We start from the raw sequence: 26,672 nt of genomic DNA on the forward strand, positions 1-26,672 counted from the left end.
TACAGCATGCAATGGGCAAAAAACAGCACTATTGCAGCAGTTACATGCAGACTCATTGAATCACAACCAGGAAACTTGAAGGATAACGGCACTGATTTTTTGTATTTCTGTTACCGTCAATAAATCTCAGACCAAAAACAACAATGCTTTAGCCCATCACTCTACATTCCAACTTCCTCAAGACTGTCTGTGGCACGTAGGCCCATGCCAATCATTCCTACTGAAAACATCTCACAAATTAACACTTAAAAAAAAACAACAAAAGAAAACATTTTTAACAACTTCCCATGACAGCTGGCCAGTTTTTTTGCACACATTACTCAAACAAGAGTAAACTGATTTTTATTTGCAGATTCAGTATTCTAGTGAGTATTTACAGCAGCTGGACAGTGTATGTCAGATTGACTCAAATTAAAATGTTTATGGTAACGAAGGACTATGTCCCTCTGTGTTTGGCTGCATAGGCAATAGAGTGGTGTAGGGATGATGTATTTTTGTAGGCCATACTGGAAGTTTCATTGTTTGCTCGTCAAAAAGCCAATTTTTAAAATTGGATTTTGGATAATTGCTGAAAAAAGCTCTGTGGCAAACCCAAGCTTTTGATACTTGCATGTTTTGCAAGGCTAATCTTCACTGATGACCACCACTTTTCAGATTTTCGAAGCGTAATTAAATTGCTAGAAGCAAAATGCTAATGTTAATGCTAAGGCTATAAACAGACTACATTGCGGTCACATGACTTAAAGGTCACCAACACTAAGCGTCTTAATACACAATTACTTTACACGTTTTCTGTAAGTTGAAAAAGCTCCAAGGTGTAACATTTGAGTTAGAATAGTTTGTAATTAAAGTCAGCCTGTAAAGACGGACTAGTGAGTCTCTGTGTTTGGCATGATGAAGTTTAATGTCCCTGACAACTTCAAAAGTCTCATTTAGCCACTTTTTAGCAATCGCCATTTTTATGACACGTAAGCGCTTTAAAATGAATTTATGTGACATAAAATGATGTATTTTGTGTCGTAGAACAAAACGTGTAAATATGATAACCACAGGCATTTAACCGAAAAAATCATTCAAGAAACCCATTGACTTTGAGACGAGGGAACCAGGTAGCATCAGTGGTAGCATCAATTCATTATTAGTTTTGATATTTAAAAAAAAATGTCTTTGTACTGTGGAAGGAAACCACAGCATCAAGACAGAACCACATGAACAAATGAAAAGCCTGCAAAGAAACAGGTAACAAGTACATGATTCAAAACACAACACAATCCCACAATTTTGTTGTTGGGAGTTGACACTGCTCACTGCTCTAAAGTAAAAGACCAACACAATATCCAGCATGAAGGAAATCCTGCTACTCACCAGCTGTGCCGGATGAAGAAACAGTTGTTGGAGTCTGCTTTACCTCCATGGAAGTCCGGACTAGCCTGTTTAGAAAGATTGCTTGTGCTTAGAGCTGTTCACGCTTAGAGCTGTATGTGTCCACAACAGGAAGACGACGATGTGTAATGATACTAATGTTTCATTTTATTCAATTTTATACAGTCATCTTTGAACAACTTAAGATTCCACCTCATAATAGAAGTACATGTCAGAGTTTTCATTAAAGCATTCGTCAGTATGTGAGTATAGTTCAGTCACCGGGAATTCATCTCCTTCCCAATATGCAGTTAATCTTTAAGAACGCTGAGAGAATCTAAATGTAGTGAGAGTGATATCTGAACAAAATGTTTTGATGATTTCATTGATGCATAATGACAATTGTCCCAGTATGCTTCTGTTCCTGTAACACAAGACTGTCAAAGTGTCACATTAGTTCTTTCATCATATTCTCGAAAGAATTCCGGTCTTCTCTTCACTCGCAGTATTTCATTGATAACGTCGCGAATCTCCCTCCAGCTGTCACATGACAGCATAGGGAATCGATGATCAATGTACATCCTTATTGCCCTTCTTAAGTTCGTGGGCAGTGCATCTTTGCCCATTAATCCAACATAATTGACCTTTGCGACCCAGTCACAGTAGTCATCATAAGGGACCAGGTAGCGGAATATGTAAGATGCGTAGCGGTCATGTCTGGGATTCCCTGAGCTTCTCCTGCAGTTGTGGTACAGCACTTTCTCCAATTGGGAAGTAATTGGGCGGAGTTTGATGTCTGCTCTGCAGTGTCCTTCACTGAATTCTGCCAACTTGTTTGCCATGGCAATATGACGTAACATGTCTTTGTCCTTGTCCTCCTTGATTTCTGCTTCTTCCTTCTCCTTGACAGACAGTGCAGCAGTCTCACCAACAGAGGGCTCTACTCTCTCTTTGGGAACCACAGGCTGCGGCTCAACTGTCTGTCGACGCAGCACGCTGTTGGGAGGAGAGGTGCAGTTTTAACTACACTCTGCACTGCCTGGGGAAAACGCTCAGGCTTCACATTGTTGAACGTCACAAGACTCAGGACCTGGACCCATGCGGGGTTACTTTGCAGGTGCAAAACACAGACTGGCATGTGAGTTTGTTTATTCCAAACCAGTCTTAAGAAATGTTTGGAGTGAAGTTAAGAGTTTGAATAAGTTCTGACAAACCGAACAAGGGACATGGACTCTTGGTTACCGAAAAGGTATGGATTTGGAGGAGGGAGGGATTCTTTTATTCTGTCCTTTAGTTTTAAAATCAGTCTCTAGTGATTACAGATAGCAACCTGGGACAATGTCAACTATTCACGCTGTGAACGGCTTTGTATGTTGTACTGGCTTCAGTCCGGTATTGTCACGTTCATACAAAGGCCAAATTATATTCACACAAAATACCAAAGTGCAGTTTAAATACATTTATGCTGTCAAATTTGATAATTCAAAATATTTTGTCACATGATGAAATGGTCTGGCAAACTTGTGAGCCTGCAGGTAAGTGATGAAAATCACTTCCAATAAACTCTGAAAACGTCACTGCTTAATTGCTTAATAAAAATAAAACATATCGTAAAGTTTAAGGCGTGGACACTTACCGTTGAGCTTGAGGGCTGTTTGTGACAGTTGCAACCTTAGCAGCAGCTGCGGCAGCAGCAGCAGCAGCGAGAGCCTGCAAGAATCAGACAACATGCTGTCAGAAAATTCTGAAACAACATCACTCGTATAGGTGCAAAGATTTTTGCCTGCAACGATTTCTTACCTCATTTTTCTTTTTGTTCTCTGATGCCTGATTGGCCTCCCCAAACTTTTTTGCTAGCCGCGCTATCTTGGCCTAAACAAATAGTAGACAGAGAGGTGCACTTAAGATGTGTGCCACGCCAATAACTGGAATTAGCTGCTCCTTGACTACATACTTTTAAATCAGCAAAAAGCATCTTAAAAGGCTGCATGTGTTCGTGTTATAAAAAAATTACATTACAAGGTTAGCATCTACTTACTTGGAGTGTGTTAATCGCAGTTTGGTGTTTATTGGCACAGTCGATCTTGTCCACTCTGTCCTTCAGCTCTTCGAAATGTTGGTCAAAAATGGTCGCCTGCAAGGCCCTCAACCGTTCATCTACCAGCTGTTGCACAATCTAAAGGGGCAAAATAGAATTAAGTATGACATGTTCAATATCCTCTTGCACAAAGCAGAGTTCAGTTGGATAAGACTTGTTGGAAACATTCTGTTCAGCAGGATAGTTTCATACAAACCTTTTCAAGTTTATGGTGACTCCCAGCTTTTGCAGTGATTTTAAGTTCCAGTTGTGCTTCCAGCTCCTCACGCTCCACCTTGGGCCTTTTGCCCTCTCTTTTTATGGTTGGTTCTTCTTTGTCATGACCCTCTGATAAAGTGCGCTTCAGTCCAGAGGTGGAGCCCTTGTCTTCTTGCACTACTTGGGAAACAAAGACAAAGTCAGGTTTGTACCCTATGTGTGCCGTTCATTCTCCTTAATCTTTTATGCATTCTTTGCCTACTCGCACTCTTCTGTTTGAGGTCTCAGTCACTCTCAGTTGAAGCAGGATGAAAAAGAACAGGCAAATCAGATTTCTGAGATGACACACTAATAGTTTTTCAGGATTACTTACTACTACTTACTACAAGCTTACAGCGTCTTACTTCATTTTTGCATCTTTCAGTTTCACTTTTGTCTAGGAAAACTAGTTAGCATAATTCCAGCGATATAGGTCCAATTACATTTATACTGAACTTTCCATTGGATGTGTAACTTAAAAAAAATTGCTTACAAACAGATTTAAACTTTGTTGTAGTATCTTAAAGTAGAACTTTATGTCACACGTTTCAACTTGTATAATATCTTCTGTGACTCTGGAGGTCCTATGTAGAGTCTAATTTAGTCAAGTGACATGACTTCAATAGGGCACATTTTTGACAGAAGGCCTTTTTGACAAAACCTTTGCAGTTTGACCCATACTAGGGTTAAAAGGATATTTGTCTGCCCAGAATTGCTATTGATATGCAATACTTTATCAATGAGGAGTAGTCATCGTATAGCTATCAGACATAAATTATACTCTCTCATACCTGTGCTAGATGGTGGAGTGGATGATGGCCGAGACGGTTTTGTGGTTTTACCATCTTCAGTTTTAATCTTTTTGGTCTCTACTTTCACTGTGTCGACCTCCATTTTTGCCTCATTTACTGATCCCTTCTTCACGTCCTCTTTTCCTTTCTCCTCTTCTTTTTTTTCCAATTTGACTTTCTTTTCTTGTTTTACATCCACACTAGAGGAGGACACTGGACGAGACGAGGAAGGACATGGTGGAGAGGAATTGGAAGCGGTACATTTGGGGGAAGAAGGTTTTTCATCTTTTATTTTAGCTGTGGTGGCCTCAGGGTCCTTGGCCTTTATATTGTCATTATCTGTCTCCATTGGTTCAGTGCAGTCAGTTACTGGAGGAGGCGCAGGTGAACGTAGATCTGAATCTTTAGAGGAATCCTTTGCCGAATCCACAGCTGAGTCCTTTGTTGTAGTCTGTTCAGCCTGAGGAAGAGCATAATTAAACAAAAAATAATTAAAAGATTTTTGGACGCTCAGTCCAACATTTCAACATCAACCCTCACAGTCTAAACAAATCCAATATAAATCCAGTTGGTTCATACTGGATCTTAAAAAGTGAACGTTTGTGACAATGTCCTAAGATTTACCTCTTTCTTTTCCTCCTCTGAGTTCACCTCTGCATCTTTTTCCTTGTTGTCCTTAGATTCTGTTGATGCTGGTGTAATTGACTCCTTTGGAGAAGACGGCGAAGAACCTTTCTTCTCCTCCTCGTCGTCCTCCTCCTGCATCTTTTTCAGTTCAAAGTTAAGAGAGTGGAATGGTGATGTGGGAGAAGTGTCATCCTTTGCTTTTGGGCTTTGTGATGAGGCAGGGGAAGGGGACAGATTTAAGGACAGGAAAGGAGCAGGAGAGCTGAGAGAGGCCGGTGAGGCAGGGGATGTAGCGGGGGGCGAGTTAGAGTCCGAAATGTTGTTTTGCTCCTTGTCCGCCGCTTTCTGTCCATCCTCTTTGTGAGTGCCATTCATCAGAGGTGGTGAAGGTGCCTCAGACAGAGCTGGAGCCGCTGTCAACAAAGTGCTGTGAAGACTCTCAAGTTGCTGTCGATCACTGATCTTCATAGTTTTCCTAGCACGGAAAATCTTCTTCTTCTCCTCTGTCACAACAACTTCCATTGCTGCCTGTGAATTGACAAGGAGAGATTAGATGCTATCAAAGGACATGATGAATCTAGGAAAGATCTATAAAACCATCATGACAGCTGCTAGAGTGCACAGTCACAGTCTCTTCCGCTTATGAACCTGTCCTGGACGTTGCGCACTGCACAGCAAAGAAATGGCTGCAGAGTTTCAGAGAAACCACTAGAGGTCAATGGAGAGCCCCATGGCTTTCTTGTTTGTTCTTTTCTAGAAGGTTCTTCTTTCATAGAGATCTGCATGCAAAAATGTTCCCCAACAGCCTGTTTCTTTACCACAAATTTGACTCAGTATCCAACTAAATCAGACAGATCCATACTGCCTGATTACACAATGTTGTGTCTGTCCTAAAGTAACAAAAGTCAAGGTGCAGCTCAGTAAGCCAGACAGCCTTTTGCATGTCAGTCAGAAAAGCTTGAACTGCTCTGACAAATTCCCCTTATCTTAATTTTCTGATTAACCTAAGGATTTCATGTTTACCTAAGCCCCGATTCAGAAATGACACTGAAGTTAACAACAGCAGCAACCCAACCTTTCTCCTATTCCTCCCATCCCCCCACGTTCCTATTGGCTCAACCCTCATCAAATCAGAAGAGGCAAACTGAGGCTGTGTTGGCAGCAGTATAGAGGCTATGTTAAGCATGAAAGATTATCCGTACACAGTTCTGATTGTTGCACACATTGCAGTGTTAAGGCTAGTTGTCATGTTTTATATATATTCATTTATATGTATGTGATAATTTAATCATCTTTTTCTAGAAGTCAAACATAAGTAGAAAAGCATTTAAGCTGTGTGCTGCAGTAGAATTCTCATTTAACATTCAGTAGCAAACAAGAAATGTGCTACGATATTATGTAACATGCAGTGTATACACTAAATAAATCACGAATGAATTACTCACCTTCAAGCCGAAATGTTCCTGGTCATGGATTTACCACAGAATTCTTCGGCAATCTGAGGGAAAAAAAGATGTAGTTTTTAAGTCAATTTTATATTATAGCTTCAAATTAGGAAGATAACATCAACTTTGTATAAAAACCACAGGCCATGCAAATCAAAGTGTAACCCTAAATTTAGCTCCACTGAATTAAGCAGTCTGTCTCCATCCCTCGAGCTGTAACTGAGCCCTTGGCTCCAAAAGAAGATATTTATTCGTGGGGTCACAGCAAATTTCTTATAACTGGAAGTAAAATTATGTTAATGACAATAAAGTATATATCCACATTTATTTACGATTGATAAAATTACATTACACCATACAACAGACCACCCATCAGGATGTGAATATGTAAAAGGACACTGATATCATTCCTAAGCCCTTCAACATCATTTTGCTACTACAATAATACTGTTCTTTGCCAACAAAGCTTTACAAAAGTATTTTTTCTCCTTCATGTAAAATCATTTTTGTTGCAGTCTTAGCAATTTTGAAGCTAACTTCCTGTTCGCATTCAACAAAAAAAACAAAAAAACTTATTTATAGAGATATTTCTGCTGTATGCTTAACAACTGTCAGTTGTGAATGCAGTATAACAATAAATGTATCAGTAACTAAAAAGCTGTTTGCAAGCAAGACAGCAGGCTAACAGAACCCAGTTAGATACGTGACATTCTAACCAAAGCACACACAGAAAAAGATTCAAAACAGGGAAATGGCTCTTTCCAGAACAGTGGACAGAGAGGGAAGAAGCTTTAACACTAACAACTTCACCGACCCGAATTTTAGCTCATGAATGTGCAGCCACAGGGGCTTGTTTTTCAGCTGCTAACATGTTGACTGCATTTCTGAGATCAATTGGTCTGTCTGTAAACACACCTCTAATATTATGACAAAAAGCAGACATGTTCAGATGGAGGAGATTGCATGTAGATAAACATGTCTGTCGGTTTCAGCGTATGAACAGAACAGATAAAACCATTTATTATATTGACATAATCTTTAAATCTTATCTGGTGAGAGCAATGAGCTGCTTCAGTTTAACACTGTAAAGTTCGTTAGCTTTACTGCTACTGCACTGCTGACCTAAAAGACTGCAGCAGACAGGGCCATCTGAAAAGGACTTGTTTAATTTAGCTATGTGTATTTTGCAACTTAGCAAGCTGTCACATGTGCGAGGGAAAATGCAATGATCACTAAGATGACTGATAGGGACTGAGTGTATACTTTACACTGTAAAGCTCATGCAGCACACTGAGATGCTGGCGCATACGCACTGTAAGCCATTCCTGCTCTGCTGTCATATCAGCAATGACAAACTTCTGTGGAAAGATATTTCAACAAAATTGCTTTGATTTTAACCTAAAAAAAGCATCATGTCAAAAGTAAGGATGTGAAGTAAAGAGCGATGTAAAGTGCGAGCACGATCACTGGTACACTTCACATTCCAATGTTATTGCACACTGCGCAGAGCACAATATCCCCCTCCCCCATCCTACGGCCTCATTTACTGCGCCTGGATTCAGTTCAGAAACTCAAAATGGCCACCAGCTCTGCTGTTTGCTGCCAGACTGAGCTCTCAGTAGCTAGCTGAACAGGATTCTCTATCATATATATCTGGTTGGAGCACCAACCTGCTTCATATGGATTTTCTCATCAGCCTGAGGCTTCAGCAAGTTGGCAATGTGTAAAAAAACTGTAGAATATATAAACTTTGTTATATTTAACAAAAATGTTTAATTAGCCAAACTTAAACATTTTCTAAATTATTTTTAAATCTATAAATAAATTTTCTTGTGTGTACATTATATGAAGATTAACTCTGGTAAGAATAAGAACTCATTCAACTTTATCAGCTCATATTTAGTAATAGGGTTATCTGTTGCTACGTCAGTGAGTGAGTCTGAACCTCACAGTCACTTCAGGTGTCAGCTGAGAATGCAGACATAGGTGTGGCATTTAATGCACACCTCCAATCCAGTCACTGAAAGCCAAAAATAATTTCTAACAAAGAAAAAAAGGCACCAGTGCTTAAATTCTCGTAAAAGCTTCATTTACACGTAGGAATATTTATTTTATTCCTCGCCCAGACAAATTGATGTCTCCGAGGTGAAAATGCATGGGTCTGAATTTAAACCCAATGATGTTTCATACAAGTCATGCTTGTTTCCTGTGATACTACGCAATGACTGCTGACACTAAACATTTAGCAGACTTTCATTATTCCTATCATCCTATCATCAGAATTGATGCATCTTCAGTTTCACGCAATCCTACTGGTAATGAATTTGACAGGAGTCGATGGAGTCTGTCCGACTTGCTCTGATTTCAATGCACAGAACAGACAGCTTACACAACTTCCAGCACATTTCAATAATTATTTTTTTCTTTAAAACATTGCTTCACTCGACTGTGTTCATTGTTAGAACGTCTTCTCAGTCACGCTTTGGTAACTAGGCTACCATACATAAAGAAGTTTTCACAAATGACTTTGTGCTGAGCTGGAGGCATCAAAAACAGAAGACAAGGAAAGATTGCCCACCTTCACTCTGGTTAAAGACAACTTCCTTTCTCTCAAGTTGCAAAACAAGTGCTTGTTGTCTCAGACCTTTGCCTCTGCAGACCTCTTTCAACACCAGGTGAGTAGCTATTGTGCTGCTTGTCCAATGTTGTAAAGTGGCAGTAACTCAAACTAGACATGCAAGTCTCTCTAACTAATTCGAAAGCAGGATGACTAGGGAGTCAGTCTGCAGTAGGACAACTCAAGTTTAAGCCTCTCTGATGCCAAGCAAACAAGAAAAACTTGGCATTCCCATCACACAGATAAGATGACCATCAAAACATTTTCCTTCATGACAAAGGTATCACATTATTGGTTTAAATGTTGAAGATACAACCATATTTACACATACTCTGCACCAAATCTTGCCAAACATGATTCAAGGCTGTTTTAAAGATAATAAGAAAACTGATTACAAACTCAAAGTGCAAGACATTTCTGGTTGAGATACAGTTCATGGACAAGCATGTGCAATTTGGCAAAGCAAGTTAGCCTCCCTAGAACAGCATCCAGACTGTGATACATGTTTTTAATGTAGTATTATTCATCTCCATTAGCAGGTATGTCTCGACTGATAGAAATGAGAGCATTTTTTTTTAAATGGGTTGCTATCCAACACACAGATTGATTTCCAAACCTTTGTTTGTTGTTACCTGCTGTGCTCTGGCTACACCAAAAAACGCATCATGATGCTCCATTAAAACACTGAAACCTTTTTATTTACAGACTGTACAGTCTGTGAGTAAACCCCAGTGCAGCATGAACAAATAAAGAGCAACAAGCAAGTTCAGTAAAAATATCCACTCTGACAGTGTGCGTCAGTTGGCGGAGCTTTGCAGGGCCACTTTAGGCAAATAAAAAATAATTTAAGCAGCATTTTGTAGGCGCACTTCGACTCCAACATGTTGTTTTGAAACAGAAAAACTACTTCTACAATTATTCCGTGTTAGGGATGATGAGAAGATGCCCAAATTCTGTCCAAAGCTTTTTGCCACAACAGCAGTCCTTCCACCATTTGACCTACCATGGTACGTTAAAATAAATGTGGTATTAATTGACCTTCTGTTTGAATGAAAACAATCCTGCGGGTTTGACATGCAGCCAGACAGAGCTGCATCAAGATATAACAAATAAATAAAAAATTACTGGCCACCTTAATGATTGTTCGTAATGCTTTAACTGCTTGAACACCTGTAAGATTCACATACAGACGGAATTTATATCACACAACTACAAATGTCTTGACAGCACTATAAATATGTACATGCACAGCGTGGATGCAGAACATGCATGTTCAAGTTAAGTTCCGTTACTGAGCTCAAAGTTGCGAGTATGACCAAGAACAACAATGTTTAAGAAGCTTGCGTACTACTAGTGTCGCGCGCAGTGATGCAGGTAACAAAATGTCTCTTCCAGCGCTGTTGATCAGCTACGTCAGAGAACATTTACAGCAAACTCCCTGACAGTGACAGAATGTCTGAAATGAATGTTTCCTGTTAAAAAAACAAAACAAACACAAGCAGTAAGCCAAAACTCTGCCTTCTTCAACTAGCATAGCAACAGCAGCCAGAGCTAACCTTGAGAAGAGTGTGAAGCTGCAATGACAAAAGATGAGTTAGGATTAAATAATTGAGAGAAATGTCAAACATGCTTTAAAAGCAAAGAAATGTCAACCTTTAGCAGGATGCGTGGGATTGAGGCCTTCCATGTATTTGTTGATTGTGAGAACAGGGAGCGACTGAGAGGCCAGCAGCAGAACATAAAAGAAAAGAGGAGGGGCTCAGTTAGGACTAGTCCATCTTGTTCCTTGCAGGGGTATGTTCTATAAAGGGTGTGTGGCCTATAATCAAAGCCTTTAAAAAGGAAGCTTAGTCCAATGCCCCTGACACAGCAGTCTGCTGTAATAGATACTATGAAAGACAAAATTTGATTAATTTTCTAATTCTTTCTGAAGACACCCACAGAGTACATGATATATTTGCAAGTGTCACAAATGCACACAAATCAAATCTTGTGCCTACAACATTTTGATGTACAGCGTGGTGATTATCAAAACCAACCCTAGCTAGCAGCGCACAGACAGAGAGGAAGTACACTGCACAGACTGTTGCTAAGCAACACCCATCCCCCAACTCTAGCACAAACTAGTCCACAGTATGGAAATCTACAGCCAGCACGGACTAAACCATTCTGACAGAGGGCAGGGGGGGGGACCTTTCTCTCTAAAATAACACCATAGGCAAAGAAAGCTTAATAACAAAAAATAAGGTCAAGGACATGACTGTAACACACAGAAATACTACTGGAGTGCAGAGCTTGACCTTTATTGTAGTTCTATATATATATTGAAAGTTTATCACCTACTTTTTATAATGGTGCTATAATGGGTTTTTTTCACCAGTCAAACAAAAGACAAAATTAGAAACCCTGACATAGCTGGAAATAAACCCTTTCCTCTGGCCTCTCCCCTGAAATTTTGATAGATTATATCTGTACTGCTCACATACGCATGTGCAGTACTCTGAGCACTCGCTTCCACTGAGCTGAGTACATGGTTAGCGTCAGCCTATTACAATCCCTCTAATGATCCGACCTTTGTGGACGACATAAGGACCGTACTCAGGATGTAATGTGATCTCACATCAGCTCTCTTGTAGATCATGCAGAAGGCTAATCCATCATGAACTGGGCTAAATCGATGGAATTGATGGTTTCATAGTTCGCTTTAGTGTTCTGTTTGTAAAAACAGCACAAAAACAGATCCCACTTTATCCTTCAAAACACATCCCGCTACACATTGTAGCTTCTTCCTTGAATGTCTATTGCTCTTCCCTGTGTTTCCACTTTTAAAAAAATGACACAGGCTTCGGAGAATCTCTATTTTTTGACTCCCCAGAAAAAATGAAATCGACTGGACCAGACAAAGACTTTGTGATTTCTCTCAAACAGCTCAATCTCCCACTACTACAAAGTGGGTTTTAATGGGAACAAACTAAACAAAAACAAAAAAAAAACACAATGTCCAATAAAATTATGATCGAAGGCATCTCTTTTTAAATAATGGAAGGTTCACCTAGAAAGGAGGACTTGGGAAAATGAGGATATATAAATAATGAGCTTAAAAAAATGGGCCAGGTGTCTTCCAAGGCCTGTCAAAGTTAAAGGGGAGGAGCCTGGTTTAGACTGTTCCACCTTTTATTTCTTCATCTTTTTTAAAGAAACTCTGACTTCTTAAGGCTCAATCTTTTGGTTACACTGACCAAGCAAATGGCAGAAAATCTGTCATTACATATGATATCAATCCATAACCAGCAAAGAAAGAACAAGCCATTTTTAACATGACAAAGCAGCACAACGTGCACTTTAGTCAAGGCCTAGCTAGAGGCGCACAGCCAGCGCTAAATTGCACACCCACAGCACACTCAACCTAGAGACAGCTGCACCCTCCCTCCCCCATGTCTCTCTCTCTCTCTCTCTCTCTCTCTCTCTCTCACACACACACACACACACACACAGAGAAACATACACACACGCTTTTTCTCTCTCTCTGGAACAGCCTCTCCAAGTCAACATGGACTGAACCATTCTGATGCAGGGAGGGAGTGGGGGTGGGGCGTTCTAAACAAAAGAGATAAAGAATGAAGTATTCAAGTAATCGAACAGTCAAAGGGCAGTCACAGATTTGCTAAATGAGGACAGGGAGTTATACTTTGAGTTTTCACAGTAAAACTTAACTGCTAAGGTATGATTTCTTAAGCTGATGTTTTTTGATATAATTGATTGAAACAGGTCGATGAAAACCAGATAAGCACTTTCCTCAAAAACTACTTTTCATGATTTACTACAATTATCGCATTAGAGATTGAAAGATTATCTCAGCAAAATACATTTTTTAGTCACGTCCTCTACAAACAAACAAAACACATCGCTTTTTAGCCTCACAGTCTCATGCTAGCTGCGCACAGCAAGAAATTAGAGCACAGCTTGACACACTAGACAGCCTCTATCCGCCCAGCCTCTCCCACAGCAAGGAGGGCTGCTGGTGAAAAGACTGAACCATTCCAACACGGGGGTGGCTCTTGACTCAAGAGGAACAAAGAACACCCACCTAAAAACTCAAAAATATACTTTTATGCATTATCACTTCCCTCATTAAAGTTTGCACCAGTAGGTTCTTCACAAAATACTTTACTTTAGGAAATTTTCTGACTTGACTGATTGAGACTCAAAACAGACAGGGAAATGTGTTGCTGCATAAGTAGCAGACAGTATGTAATTTCTAATTACAATGAACCTTCAATAACAACCTTCACCTGTCTTCATCAAAAGCCCTGTTGTGACAGTAAATAAAACCTTGTTGAGCGTTCTTTGCCCAGCCCCCCTTTCTGCTTCTGCAGACACACAAAATGGCCACCAGCGCTGCTGCGAGCAGCATGCTGAGCACAGGCGTGAGCAGATCTTATTACAAACTCCGCCTCCTAAAGAAAAATCTGCAGAAATCTCCATACTCATACAAGGATTGACTTAAGTTTTAAATGTCACCTGTAAATCCTGGTTCAGAAATTCACTATTTTAAAGAGTAAAAAGCTCACATGTCTTGTGCACACTGTTCAGCAGCACCCCAAGTAAGGGCTGAAGAACTAACAAAACCAATTACTTTGATTTTTCACCTCACAAGTTCTCAGCCATGCTGCTAAATGTTTTATTAACCTAAATCTATGTAACTGGGTAATAAAATAATGGTTCTTCTGCAGCAGTCTGTGTTGTGCCTCAACCGATACGCCAGTAAACCTGACACTTGGCTGTCTCAGTTACAGAGGATGCTGCTGGTCTCAACTTCTAATCAACCAACCTAAAAAAAATGTTAGCAGTTATCTAATGTGAGACATTTCTATGGAGGCTAAATACTGAGTGGGGAAAAAAAGATGTCAGCCAGTGAGAGCCGAGCCTGCATTCCAACATTACTGCGCACAGTGCGCAGTCTTCCCCTCCCCCACCCTCACCCTCACTGCCTGCATCTGGATTCACTGAAACTCAAAATGGCCACCTGGTCTCCTGTGCGCAGCCTGTTGTATCTTGCACAACATCTTATCATGTTACGGCAGCACCATGTCAATAAAAGTAGTTCCTGTGAGAAAAGACTTTAATATTTGTTAAATGGACCTACTGAAATATTAAGAAAAATAGAGACAAGCAAATTTCGCACGATTCTCCTACAGCAGGCAGCTCTATTTTTTTAAATCTTTATACTGACTTTAATTTGACTTGAATTTAATTTGTACATTAACTTAATTCGGACTGTTTCTTAAGACATGTTGAAAACATCATAACGCTCCTCTGATATTCTCTTGCTAACTGATTTTCCCAATAACATCCTGATTACAAGCAGTGATTGTGTAATCAGGAAAGGTTTGCTGGCTTATGTACAGCTCTTGTATGTAATTAACTCCAAGATTCAGTCACATCAGACCTCTGTCTATGGAGCTCTATATTTTTTTTCTTGTTTGCGTTTCCTCCGGAAGGTCTCCACTTTCCATCACTGTACAAAGACGTGCTAGTCAGGTGGACTGGAAACTCTGAATTGCCCAGAGGTGTGAAAATGAGTGTGGATGGGATGAGTGGATGAGTGTCTCTGTAGATGTTAGCTCAGTGGCAGACTGACAAGCTGTGGTAGAGGGTATCCTGCCTCTCACCCAAAGCAAGCAGGAAGAGGCTCCAGTTCCTCATTATCCTGACTGGGGAAATAAGGTGTTTTGATGGGCGCACTTGTATGTGAAATCCCACAAGAGGCAGTATGAATGAGTATTATTACACAAATATATGGACAAATAGAAAAATAAAATGCAGATTCTGTGTCTAAATTATATCGCAATTCCCCCCCCCACAAAACACATTTGTTAATGGGAAAAATGTGTTCAAGTAAATGTAATATTTCAATATTTCCCAGTGATACATAAGCACATACAGGATTTTACATTCTAGATAGGCTAGCAAGGGTTTTTTGTTAATCTGCAGCCTGAAGGTCACTCACTTAACCTCAAAGAGTTAATATACACACACAGTTTAAGTGTACTGCCTCCCAAAGCAAATACGCACCATATATTTTAATATCCTGGCGAAGTGGAATTGCTCCCATTTCTCTTATTCACATTGCACTTCATCTAACATCTAGTACTTTCTCTAGTCATGCTCTCCCATATGATAATACTTTGTATGTTTGCTGCTATTTGACAGGAAGGAAACATAACTGTAGACAAATGACAAATGGACAGAGCGTAAAGGTGAACAATTCTCACATAGCAAAATATTGCTTTGAAAAAAACCTGATATTTTCAAAACATAGTTGAACTGTTAGGCAATAGTCTAAAAGCACTGCCTCTTAGCCTATCATTGCCCAAACAATGTTCGCGTGCTTCATTTTTTGTTGTTTTTATCTGTTCTTTTAAATGAGTGGAGACTAGCAAGAGCTGGGTAGAAGGAAAAAAGGGAAGAAAAACAGGGAGGGGGTGGGCAAAACCAGGAGTTTCAATGTGAATCAAGCAAGCACATGGTGCTTATTCTTTAGCCATGCGCTGCTGAGGGTGGTTCATATCATGGCTACAAAAAACCCTATGAATGTTGACTAATACACTATATAGTTAACCATAAAAACACCAGGTGCAAAATAAAGATAATCTAGGTTCCCTGAAGACAAAGTAATAATAACATCTTTGGTTAATTGCAGAACTGAAAGATATGCATGCAGTTGCTCCCTCCTTTATCTGGTAAAACTGTGGTAACCTAAATACCATTTTTCCCGTATCTGCAGTCAAGTCAGAACATATGAGCTTTAGCTAGCACCACACAGTCATAACTGAAGTCCACAGCCTGACACAGAGCGCCAACACCCCTCCCCCACACCGGCAGTCTGCTCCAGTCTGGAGTTTTACAGCCAAGCATGGACTAAACCATTGCAGCAAGAAGGGTGTTCTCACCAACAAGGGAGGGAGCTAGAGAGGTGAATGACAAATACAAAGCTCTCTAACCGATTCGAGCTATGCAGTTAGAAGTTTAAAACTGGATTGGTCTATGTTGAACAGGAAAATAGTCTTAGTTTAGATTTCTAATTCTCCTTAACAGGTAGAAACTACAAGCCCGGGCCTGAAAGAGCGGCTCTTCTCCTTGAAGTCTTTGATCAATTTTCTCTCAATCTCAGTAACTCATCTACGTTTCGGGCACATTTCTGATAAATTGTTAGATAAGATGCTATTATAAGTAAGATTTTTTTTATAGAGGAATAAATCCAATGCTATAAGCTGCTTTTTTCCTCTCTGCCATTTGGGCATGTGAGGAATCAGTTATGAGAAAAATGCAGATAGCTTTCTGTGAGAAACATAGAAAACAAATAGCTAACATTTACTGGGTTTAATGATTTGGATTAGTCCACAAGCTAGCTTGCTCAACACTTTCCCCTCCCCCACTCCTTTCCTCCTGATAGATCGCTTGCAGTGAATGCTACAGCACAAAATGGCTGCTACTGCTGCTGCTGTGCATGGTTACAGCAGAAAGCATTCCTTTCACCATGAACACAGCTGACTTTGCCTGCAATATGACTGTACCTTTTTATTTAGTTAAAAAGTATCTCTCTGCTTTTCTCCCTGCAGGTTTGTTCTTTTGAGGTTTTTGACTTCTTTTGATCTACAAGGGATAATGCAATTTTTTATCTTGTATTTAACCTTTAACACTTTGTGAATGTTAATTTATATAATTATTTTACATGAATGTGTCATATGGGACCGCCATGTTCTGCAGTAACAATTCAACTGGGCGCTAAACTGGAAGTTAGCTGACTTTGTCTGGCATTAGTCTCTACTGCGCACCCACAATGCGGGAAAAACAGGTAATTTTAAACCCAGGAAGTCGAGCTTTTTAGGCTTCATGCTCCACTGAACAACTGTCATAGGAATGAGCAGGGCCCCATCTCAAAAGCTGTATCCAGATTTTAATGTTACGTCCTTGCCACAACACCAGCAATCATTTTAGACACTACAGACAAACAGACCCAACATTTTAAAACTGTTATTTCGTAATTTCTCATATTTTTGAGAAGGAAATGTCTCGAAGTGGATACTTTTGTTGGCCTTTCATTGGTCAATGTGTCTGTTGAGCAATTAAACTTAATGTTTAGGCATGCTTTAAAGTAGCAATTTCGAAAACTCTAGGGCTACTGGCTCCAAGATCAAGTGAGCCATGAGGTAATTAGCCAACAGTAGCTAGCTACAGCCAAGGATAGGTAGCAAAGATCAGCAGTTGCATTTGAAATTGCATACCTTTAAATTCTGGTCGTATAAAAAAAATACACCTTAAATAATTATGAGCATCTAGAAAAAGTGCTTGAAACTACCTCTTCCTGCACCTTTTTATAATCGCAATTGGGGGGAGGCTGTGTTTGACAATTTTTGTCACTTTCCGAAAACTTACAACTCAAAGGTTTTGAAAAGCTTTCTTCTCAAGTCCACTGCACAACCCCAACAGCAGGTGCTATGACTGGCACTGCTGCAGATAACCTTAGCATAACAAATCGGGCTGCCTCAAATGCATAAAAGCCTCAAAACTTCTACTGCTGTCATGTTATTCAATGTCCAAAGATGGACTTCGAGAGAAGACAGTAGCCTTTTTCACACAGAGACGCTGCATTATCGCTGCAGGGGTGGTTGGCCAATTCTCCACCGCTGTTTGTTCACACAGAGCCAAGCAGCTCCGGCGTAAAGACGCACCAGTGTGCAATTCACACAGCAAGCCGGCACTGTGGATCCAAAAGAGGCGTGACAGTACACATCCAGTCGATGACGTCTGTGTTGTTTTTTCAAGGTGTTTCCCCCAATGTCCACCTGTTAATCTAAACATGTACTCGCTGACTGTTTACAATCATATGGATGCTGTTATAATGTGTGATTGAGATCCTGGCCCACCATGCATCCTGGAAAGTGACGAAGTTACATTTTTCGCTCTAAATTACATAATTACATAATCACCATCAGTAAACAGGACACTGTTTGACTCTTTCACTCGCGGGGAGGGAGGCTGTTTTCTGGGGGAAAGTTCACTGAAGTCTCGGCCAGGAGAGCTGACCGTCGCGGTGATTTTTTTTCAAGACAGTAATTACAACAACACAATAGTGGAAGGAGACAAACACATGGTGAATTAAAGTTTTTTGCCGGGGACAGACGCTGTTTTTCGGGCAGAAATGTGACGAAGAGTCGGTAGGACGGACAGACAGACACTTTAACTGCGGTATTTTTTAACTTCATATAAGTTGCCATCAGAGGCGCAGCGAAAATTTGACCCTTCGCCGCATCTGACGCTTTCACACAGAGGAGGATGCGGAGAATTGGCGCCGGATCCCCGCACTCAAAGGGCAGTGTGAATGGGGATACTGTGTCGTCTGCACCAAAAAAGAGACAAAAGACTGATCCTGAACCTTTGTGGGGTTCAGATTGTCTCAAAATAGCCAGCAAGGGAGCAGTTCTGTTTACACGTCTACTAAGGAAATCCCGCAATATGGAGCTGGTATTGAACAGGAGCTGGACCCTTGAGGCTTGCAACTGCTCAACGCTTGCTGGCCACTCAAGTTGAGGTTATACTTTAACATTGTAAAATCCCATTTGAGTTTCTGCTACAACTGCTATGCTGACGATGGCCAACTATTCTTCTTACACCCATTTAACACTTAGGTGAAAGCACACTGAACATCACTGCGTTGCTAGTGGTTTTCTTGGAGTGGATGCTATTTCACCACCTGAACAAGACTAAGCTTGTGTTCCCTCAGGAACAAAGAATGCCTGTAGTAAGACCTGTAAATCACCATGAACAATATTGTGTTAACTCAGCGAACTGGTTGTGACCCTGTGATGAACTCATGCAGGTGCTTGTCAGCTACCAGTGGGACCCCTGAAGCTCCCTCCTTAAGTCTATGGGAGTCACTGCTTCAGACACCCATTTTTCCTACAGCACTCCACTTCTCTGTTTACTACACCGGCACTCTGTTGCAGCTCACATCCAATTTTAATCCATTAAATTATGGATACTAGATACAGTGACAGGGGCTCAAGGGGCTTTTCCTTTCTTTTTCTGGTTCTCTTTTTGTGCACTGATCCGCCAACCTGAACAGCCAATCAGAGGGACACATGTTCAATCACTATTGTTCAAAAAGCCTCCTAAAATGGCTGTCCAGTGCCAACGGTGCTGGACACACCACACCGACTAGAGCCACAAATGCTCACTGGCGGCCCTGACAATGCCTGTTGTGTCAGGGCCTTAACCGGGAGTGCATCTGCACCTGGCATGTGCGCCTGCTGTTTTGTTCCATCCTCCATGTGGCTTCATATCCCACTGGGAGCATTTCAGAAGTGGAGCGTCATGCCTGCCTGATGTTATTAACTTGCGCAGATTATGTATGTATTTCATCATTTCTCCTTGATTTTTGTCCTTCTACCGTGGTTGAGTAGGCTATGTATTTAAGTCAATTCATTATTTCTCCGATTCAAGCGTGTTTATTGTACGTTTTTATAACAGTAGCTGTAGCTCCCGGGTCAGCACACACAAGGATGAAAATTTACTGGATGCACTATGACGTTCCGCTGCCTGAATTCATGTCTGGCTCGATCTGCTCTATGTTAATTGATGTGTCTGCAGTCTGCGTCCATCAGTAATAGACTTGACACGTATTCGTCCTTAAGGACGAAATAACAAGTTGATTAGCCATACTGTTTCCATCAGCAAGAGGGGAATAACAGAGACCCTGAATGTATTTTACCAACTTTCTTGGCAAGAAGGATGAATTTAACCAGAATGAGTCATGGCCAGTCACAGGGGAGTAAGCTACTGTCACTAGATTAGGTAAGACACAAAGTGTTATGTTGACAACTTTTAAATAAACCGCAACTTGCTAGTAGCCATCAGCTTTAAAATAGGTGCCGATCGGGTCTCTGTCTTCCGGCTAGGCATGGGTCTGATATTTCTAGTTTCTGCATTGGTTCGAGGCAGTGCATTAGCAGGTCTTTTCAGTTCAGGAAGAAATCTTTGGACCCACGAGGAACTCTAGTTGGAGGGTTGAATTGCTCCAAGCCCCTTTTATACAGAGATTCCGCAACAGCATCGCAGTGAAGGCTCGCCTCTAGACCACCTTTGTTTTTTTTTACATTGAACCAAGCAGCGTTGGCATAACGCTGCCCCAGTCTGTTATTCTCTTTAATTACCTATGCTGGTGTCCTACATTCCACCAATGTCACTTTTATACAGACGGCAAGGCAGAATAACACCGCAATATACCTGCCTTGAAAAGGCTGTGTAAAAGAGGCTCCAGAAACCCCTTCTTACGAACACTGGATTTGGGGGCTGTGTCCAACAGTTTCTCAAACTTTCAAAAGCAGACAATGTGACATCCACATCCACTTCACACCATGACTGGCTAACTGTGTAGTGGTGAAATAGCAGCAAGGGTTTGAACAATGCAAAAAGATCTTGGTAAGAATTTGGTAAGGCGTAACCATTGTTCAACATGGCTTCTTACTTATACACTGTTTAACCGGTAGCTGTAAATGTCTACAAACTGTTGCTAGCAATTACGTTGCCCAAATGCTTTGAGGGCTTTTCGGACAGAATGCGACGGCACCAGTGTGATCTGAAACCCATTATTTCTAATGGCTTGCACCGCGCATTGGCAGTTTTTCGCTACGCTGCAAGGCGACATGCACTTGCAGTTCAACCTGGTCCATAATGACTCTGAAAACCCAATAATGCCTCTGCCTCTGGCAGAACATCAAAGCAAAAAGGCCTTTGGTAAAACTGTAATGTAGGTGAACCTGGCACACAGTCATTGCTAATGTCATGGCTAACCCTATTCATTTTAATCAGCAGGTTTCAAGCAAGACTCAGCTTGGCTTGGGCTGTGAGGAGGTGTAGCATTTATTCCCAGACAAACACCCTAAAGTGTGCACACCAGAGGTCAAGTTAACCGAGTAGCCTCCATTATTGACTGACAATGACGGAAAAATTTCAAGCCTGCCCATCATTTTGACAGATTAGAAAACTGAAGGTGATCTACTGCAACATTAGTAATTTACATGACACACTGTTAGTAACCACAAGTAAACCCCCTGTAGGGAACCTGCCTACTATCTGGGTGATGACAGCATGTTGAGGAGCTCCGACCTGGAGCCCGCTGTAACCATTACGGGCCACTCGCCCCACTCTTGTAGCAGAAGGAGAGCACAAGAAGTTGTCTATCTGGTAGCTCTTAATTGTTTCTCTCATGCTCTCCATAAACTCATAACCTTTAATTTTTTCCTGCATATTAAATCTAAGACCTGGATGAACCGCCAAGCAAGCGATGATGCGTTATCAACATCCAGCGGTGCTACGTAAATAAGGAAAGAATTCTGGATGCGGTCTATTCAAGGACATTTTATTACTGGAAACAGTGTTGGAGACGGAGCCCCGTTCATTCCTATGAAAGCTACTCAGTGGTGTTTTGACGCCAAAAAAGCTTGACTTCTCGGCTGTGAAAACACCTGGATTGCCGACCGCTAACTTCTGGTTTAGCGCCCGGCTTACTTGAATGGGGGTAAAATAATTTAATTGTGTGACTCCTCTAGACTTTCTAAATTCTATTGGACTGAGTGGCTAAAATTATGATAGTGAAACGAGTCATTTTGCAGGAGTTGTGATACTCGAAATAATGTATCCACAGTTTTACAGACGCTTCTCTCACAATGGGTCTATTGTTGTTTTCTCTTCTGTAGCTATTGTTTCCGGCGCATTCGTAATGTGAAACGTGACGTCAGTGATGGTTTAGATAAAAAATCACAGACAAGCTGTCTTGCCTGCGAGAAGTGGTAATAGGGTCAATAGGCAATTTTTAACGGGTTTAAAAAACCTGTGTACACTACTAATTTTGGTGGAAAAGCGGAAAAAGTGATGAGCACTGAGAAAGTCTGAAGCAACCTCTGACACACACTGCACGGCTATGTCTACCTCCATGTAGGGACTGTGAAGCGCTACGCACACGCTTCCTCGCTCTCTCTCTAGACTGCACACCTGCTTACCTTACACACGCAACCTATGCACTAAGTTATTCCTCGAAGGAGTTTGCTGCTTGTATAACATATTTCAGATTGAATAGAATTTAATAAAAATTCCACGATACTTAGGCCCAGCAGACCACTGGTCTTGCCATACACTGGAAGAAACTCAGATGAGTGTGCGTCAGCTTGCTGTCGGAGAGAAGACAGAGCCAGAAAGCGCAGCCTGTGTATCGATACAGAAAACGAGTATTGAAACGGCTTCAAATATTTAATATCGATATGTATGAAAAATTTATATTTTTGACAACACTAGCACTCAGACATGCGAGCGACATGTAAAATTGACATTTAATTTACATTAACAGTGTGCAGGGGGATAATATGACGATAATGAAAGGGGAAAATGGTGGTAATAGTGTGGAGGGCATTGTCATAGCATTGCAAATTCACGCAGTGAACTCTCAAGTCTACAGGAATGGAGCAGACACACTTAAACATAATGCAAAAGGCATTTGGAGTGGGAGGAGGGACTTGTAAGTACATGCAAGCCTGAACGTATATGTTAGACATCTACTCTGTCCCAGTCTCTCACTGAAAACCTTACATGATGAAAAATCATCAATAACGTTTTTAAGTTGGTGGTTTGAGTGTAACATTATTTGAGGTTAACAGCATGTTTGACTGTCAGTGTATTGCATGTATACACGTTGTAAGCACCAGTGTTCTCCATAAAAATTACAAATAAGGATAAAATTAGCATGATAGGGCCCCCCTTAAAATAGACACGCATGTATGTAAGGTTGAGTAATGTATTATAGCCCATGTGTGAAATGCAAAGTACAAATTTAAAACAAGCCTTTATAATTATCACCATGGCAGGTTATAAATGATGAATAACAAACAAGGGGTATTTTGAGACTTAACCGAGATCATATTTCTTACCACTCTCATTTTCAGCCTGAAGCAAAGAAACCGGCTGTAACTGGTTGAAGCCGGTTCTCACATAAAAATACAGGATTGGAACCTGCTATCATTCCCGTATTGATTTTCATCAACAGAGTTTATAACAATGGCATTAAAATGAAGCAGAAATGTTTAGTTATGATCAGATGAGAAACATGCATAGAAACTACAAACAAGCTAAATTCTGTATGTAGATTTAGCTCAAATTTATATGGTCAAATAATAAGGACGGGGTTGACATCTTAATCAATATTTACGACCTAACAAAAGCATTTTTTTATATATTTGCTATGATACTTGCATTCACAAAATTATGGATTTTGTGTCACTGCCTTTATGGAACATTTTTTCTGAATAAGTGCTTGATTTGCATATTATACACACTTTGTAATTCATAAATAAATAATATTACATAATGAGCCTCCGATATCCAGAGAATACAGTTTGTTATATGTGTTGAAAACAGTGAAAAGCTGTTCATTAGATCGCATATTCACAGATGTTGGTGCACAAAATAGCTCTTTTACAGTAATATGAAATGGCTGACTTCTTTGAATCGTAAAGAACATAATGCCACATAACATTTGCTCTCTATCATCTACCATCAATCTAATGAGACAGAGACGCAGCTTAGCTGAAATGATACATATTACACTATCCTATAATACTGCTTAATATAGTCACATTTAAGATTCACATGCATCTCAATTATGCGGTTGAATTCACCACAGACGTGTAAAACTAATAGTACAGAGGCCAAGGACGTATGTGGGTTGGGTTTTCATGGACCTATGGTGGATCATGGGCCAACAGCTGCACAACACTGACTTACATTTGGCACCAAACCTGTATAAACCAGGACTGAGAAAGGAGCCACTGACAGGCACATAAACTCTTCTTTTTCTCCAAATGAAGGACATTTGGAGGTCTCAATTTTTAACTATGACCAATTTTCCTAACTTCACATTCAGTATAGATTTGTATATTGCTAGCCCTGTAAATTGATGTAGCATTTGAAAGATCAGTAGGAAACTTCATTGATTTCATTGGATGAAAGGTAAATAAATTTAGCTAAGCAAAAAATAACTGACTCTGACATCGACAGGAAAGCTTTTGAAAAATGTAGGTGGAGCCTCTTAAGGCTGCTTCCTCTTCAGCAGAGCAAAAACAGACTGTGTGAAGCATTACAAGTGCACCATGTGAGCACTGCCACTGGTGAAGTGGGGGAGGTGACGCTAGAAACAGGGCTGTACCATGTTCCAAAGGTAAAAAGAAAACTGAAGCAGCTCACTTTGTATGAACTAAATTTAAAAAAAAACCCATCATGAATATGATAAAACAGTCCAATTCTGCAGACTGCCAACTTCCCCAAACTGGGGCTGACTTATGGCTCTCAGCTGTATACAGCAAACACTGAATTGATCACTTATCTGCACATCACTTAATCTGAATAAAAAGGGATGCTGATTTTTTTTTCTCTTTTGGAAACACAGGAAAGGGCAAGGGAAAAACCGCAAAACTCTTGTATTACCATTGACATTAAGCCACACCCACATCCTGGGACAGTGTGGTGCATGGAAAATTACTGGGCTGTACCACTTTCGACCAAGAGGGGGGTTTAACTATAAAATGTAGAGGATGCAGCAGATTCCTCTTCACTTAGACCGGTTTTGTATTCTGTGCCATTAAGGCCCAAATTTAGTGTTGATTTTCATCTTGGAGACACTCTAATAATCTCCATCAAATAATGGATGTATTTAAAAGAAGCCAAAAAGTCCCTTTTAAAGCTCTATCAAAGGCGTTGATTAAATTGGCAAAGCAGATTTATTGTTTTTCTATTACCTATACTACTCATTATCTCTGGGTAGACAACTTCTCATCAAAACCTGTCTTCATTTTTGCCCCTCCCCCAAACTGCCACCTCTGCAGTGTGCTGGAAGTGCTTGCTGCTTGTTTTAGCACCAACACATTAGTCGCCTCACTGACTCGGTAGGGTTAGACCTTTGAGAATTATGTTAGGTTAAAATACAGGACACAAATGTATGTTTCCAGTTACTAAATGGGAAGTCACTGAAATACAATAAAAAGTGTTTGGCTACTTGACTATGAGTGGTGTGAGTTGTGTGTTAAATCAACAGAGAACTGGTAGTTTTTTTGGTTTTTTTCTTTCTTGTCCATGTGCTTGTGTGTGTTTTTATCTTCCAAGAGGTCTTCAACCAAGTTACCACTGCTTAGCAACAAGAATGGTGTAATGATATGAAAGCAGCTTTGTGCGAAAAGGAGTTCATTTTAACATAAAAAACAAAAGACATGTTACAAGCATAAACAGGAAAGTTTTCATCTTGTAATATTTTATTTAATTGTATTCTGAATTAATGTCCATTAGCGATTCAATAGGTCCATAAAAGCAATTTACGCGACTGCGAAACTCACGACATCGCTTTCACAAAAATTGAAAAGTTAAGCGATATACGTTGTAATGTTTATAAAAAGAAAAAAAGACAGTTTAGGTAACTACTAAAATATCATTAAACCAGTCATTGACGTATTTATCCACTCAGCTAGCGTCAAAACAAGTGCTAGCTAACATTACTTTGGATGCCCGCGACAAACCAAACCAGTAGGGCTCACTGTAAAATGTGCCACACATACCAAAAAACAGAAAAAAGTATTTTCAGTAAGTCTTGTCCTAATGTTTCAATTCATAACCAAAAAATCCCTGAAAAATAACGTCTACCTGCATCAAATAGTTAAGCAAGTGAAAGCAACTTGGCTAGCATGCTAGTAAACACCTCGACTCACCACTCTTCGCGTCGGCTAGCGATGTTCCCGCGATTTTCAGTCTGGATCCGTAGCAGACTGCCTCCTCCTCCTCCAGCTGCTGCTGAACTCTTCCGGACGCTGTTGTGTGTCACCGTTGTGGTCAGGGTGTTATATTTGTCCACTGCTTTCCACTTACAACGGAGAGACTGGCGAGTTGTGCCACAACAACTGTGTGGTTGTGCAGTCGCGGACTCAAGCGACTGCTCTCCTCTTTCGCTCACGAACAGGCTCCTCCTCTTTTCGAGCACAGAGACGTCAGCCGTTGGTCGACGACGCGATGTTAACGCTCTTTTCTTTCAGTCTCCGTACCGGCGGCGGTACTGAAGCCGGTGTAGCTAAAGCCGGCAAGGTAGGTATGAACAGCTCCGGGACGTGCTGGATCGGTGTGTTTGAATGATCTGACAGGACTGAACACAAGTCTGTTTGAGAGCCGCAGCAGCAGCAGCAGCAGCAGCACCTCTGCTTGGAGTAGCCAAACTGCAGTGTGGTTGAAGCAGCCTCACAGAGCCCGCCGGTCGGCAGTGGGGACAACAGGGAGCAGAACATTAGCATGGGAAGGGAGGGGGCTGTGACAGTCTTTGACCGCGACAGACAGACGGACTGCGGGGCTGAGGGGGAGGGATCATCTGGGGGAGGAGGAGTCAGAAGAACAACAGCCTGAAAAAG

The 26,672-nt window shown here is 40.8% G+C and overlaps 1 protein-coding gene across 3 annotated transcripts in view; it reads right to left on the reverse strand.

Annotated features, from left to right (window-relative positions):
* The window catches only part of atf7ip (activating transcription factor 7 interacting protein), a 33,819-nt gene extending 7,290 nt beyond the window's left edge, over positions 1 to 26,529 (reverse strand). The window contains exons 1-9 of one of the 3 annotated variants that reach the window (XM_073468064.1): positions 25,986 to 26,529; positions 6,561 to 6,613; positions 5,113 to 5,643; positions 4,489 to 4,948; positions 3,657 to 3,835; positions 3,401 to 3,538; positions 3,163 to 3,234; positions 2,999 to 3,072; positions 1,366 to 1,430 (exon numbers count right to left, since the gene is read on the reverse strand). In XM_073468064.1, the coding sequence (XP_073324165.1) occupies positions 1,366 to 1,430; positions 2,999 to 3,072; positions 3,163 to 3,234; positions 3,401 to 3,538; positions 3,657 to 3,835; positions 4,489 to 4,948; positions 5,113 to 5,637 (1,513 nt within the window). In that variant the 5' untranslated portion in view covers positions 5,638 to 5,643; positions 6,561 to 6,613; positions 25,986 to 26,529. Of the gene's footprint in view, positions 1 to 1,365; positions 1,431 to 2,998; positions 3,073 to 3,162; positions 3,235 to 3,400; positions 3,539 to 3,656; positions 3,839 to 4,488; positions 4,949 to 5,112; positions 5,644 to 6,560; positions 6,614 to 10,830; positions 10,861 to 25,985 lie in introns of those variants that run through there. The other 2 variants (XM_073468051.1, XM_073468058.1) reach the window with 2 other exon arrangements.
* Positions 26,530 to 26,672: the final 143 nt, after the last annotated feature.

The sequence above is a fragment of the Pagrus major genome, chromosome 1 (genome assembly GCF_040436345.1).
Source record: "Pagrus major chromosome 1, Pma_NU_1.0".
Lineage (NCBI taxonomy): Eukaryota > Metazoa > Chordata > Actinopteri > Spariformes > Sparidae > Pagrus > Pagrus major.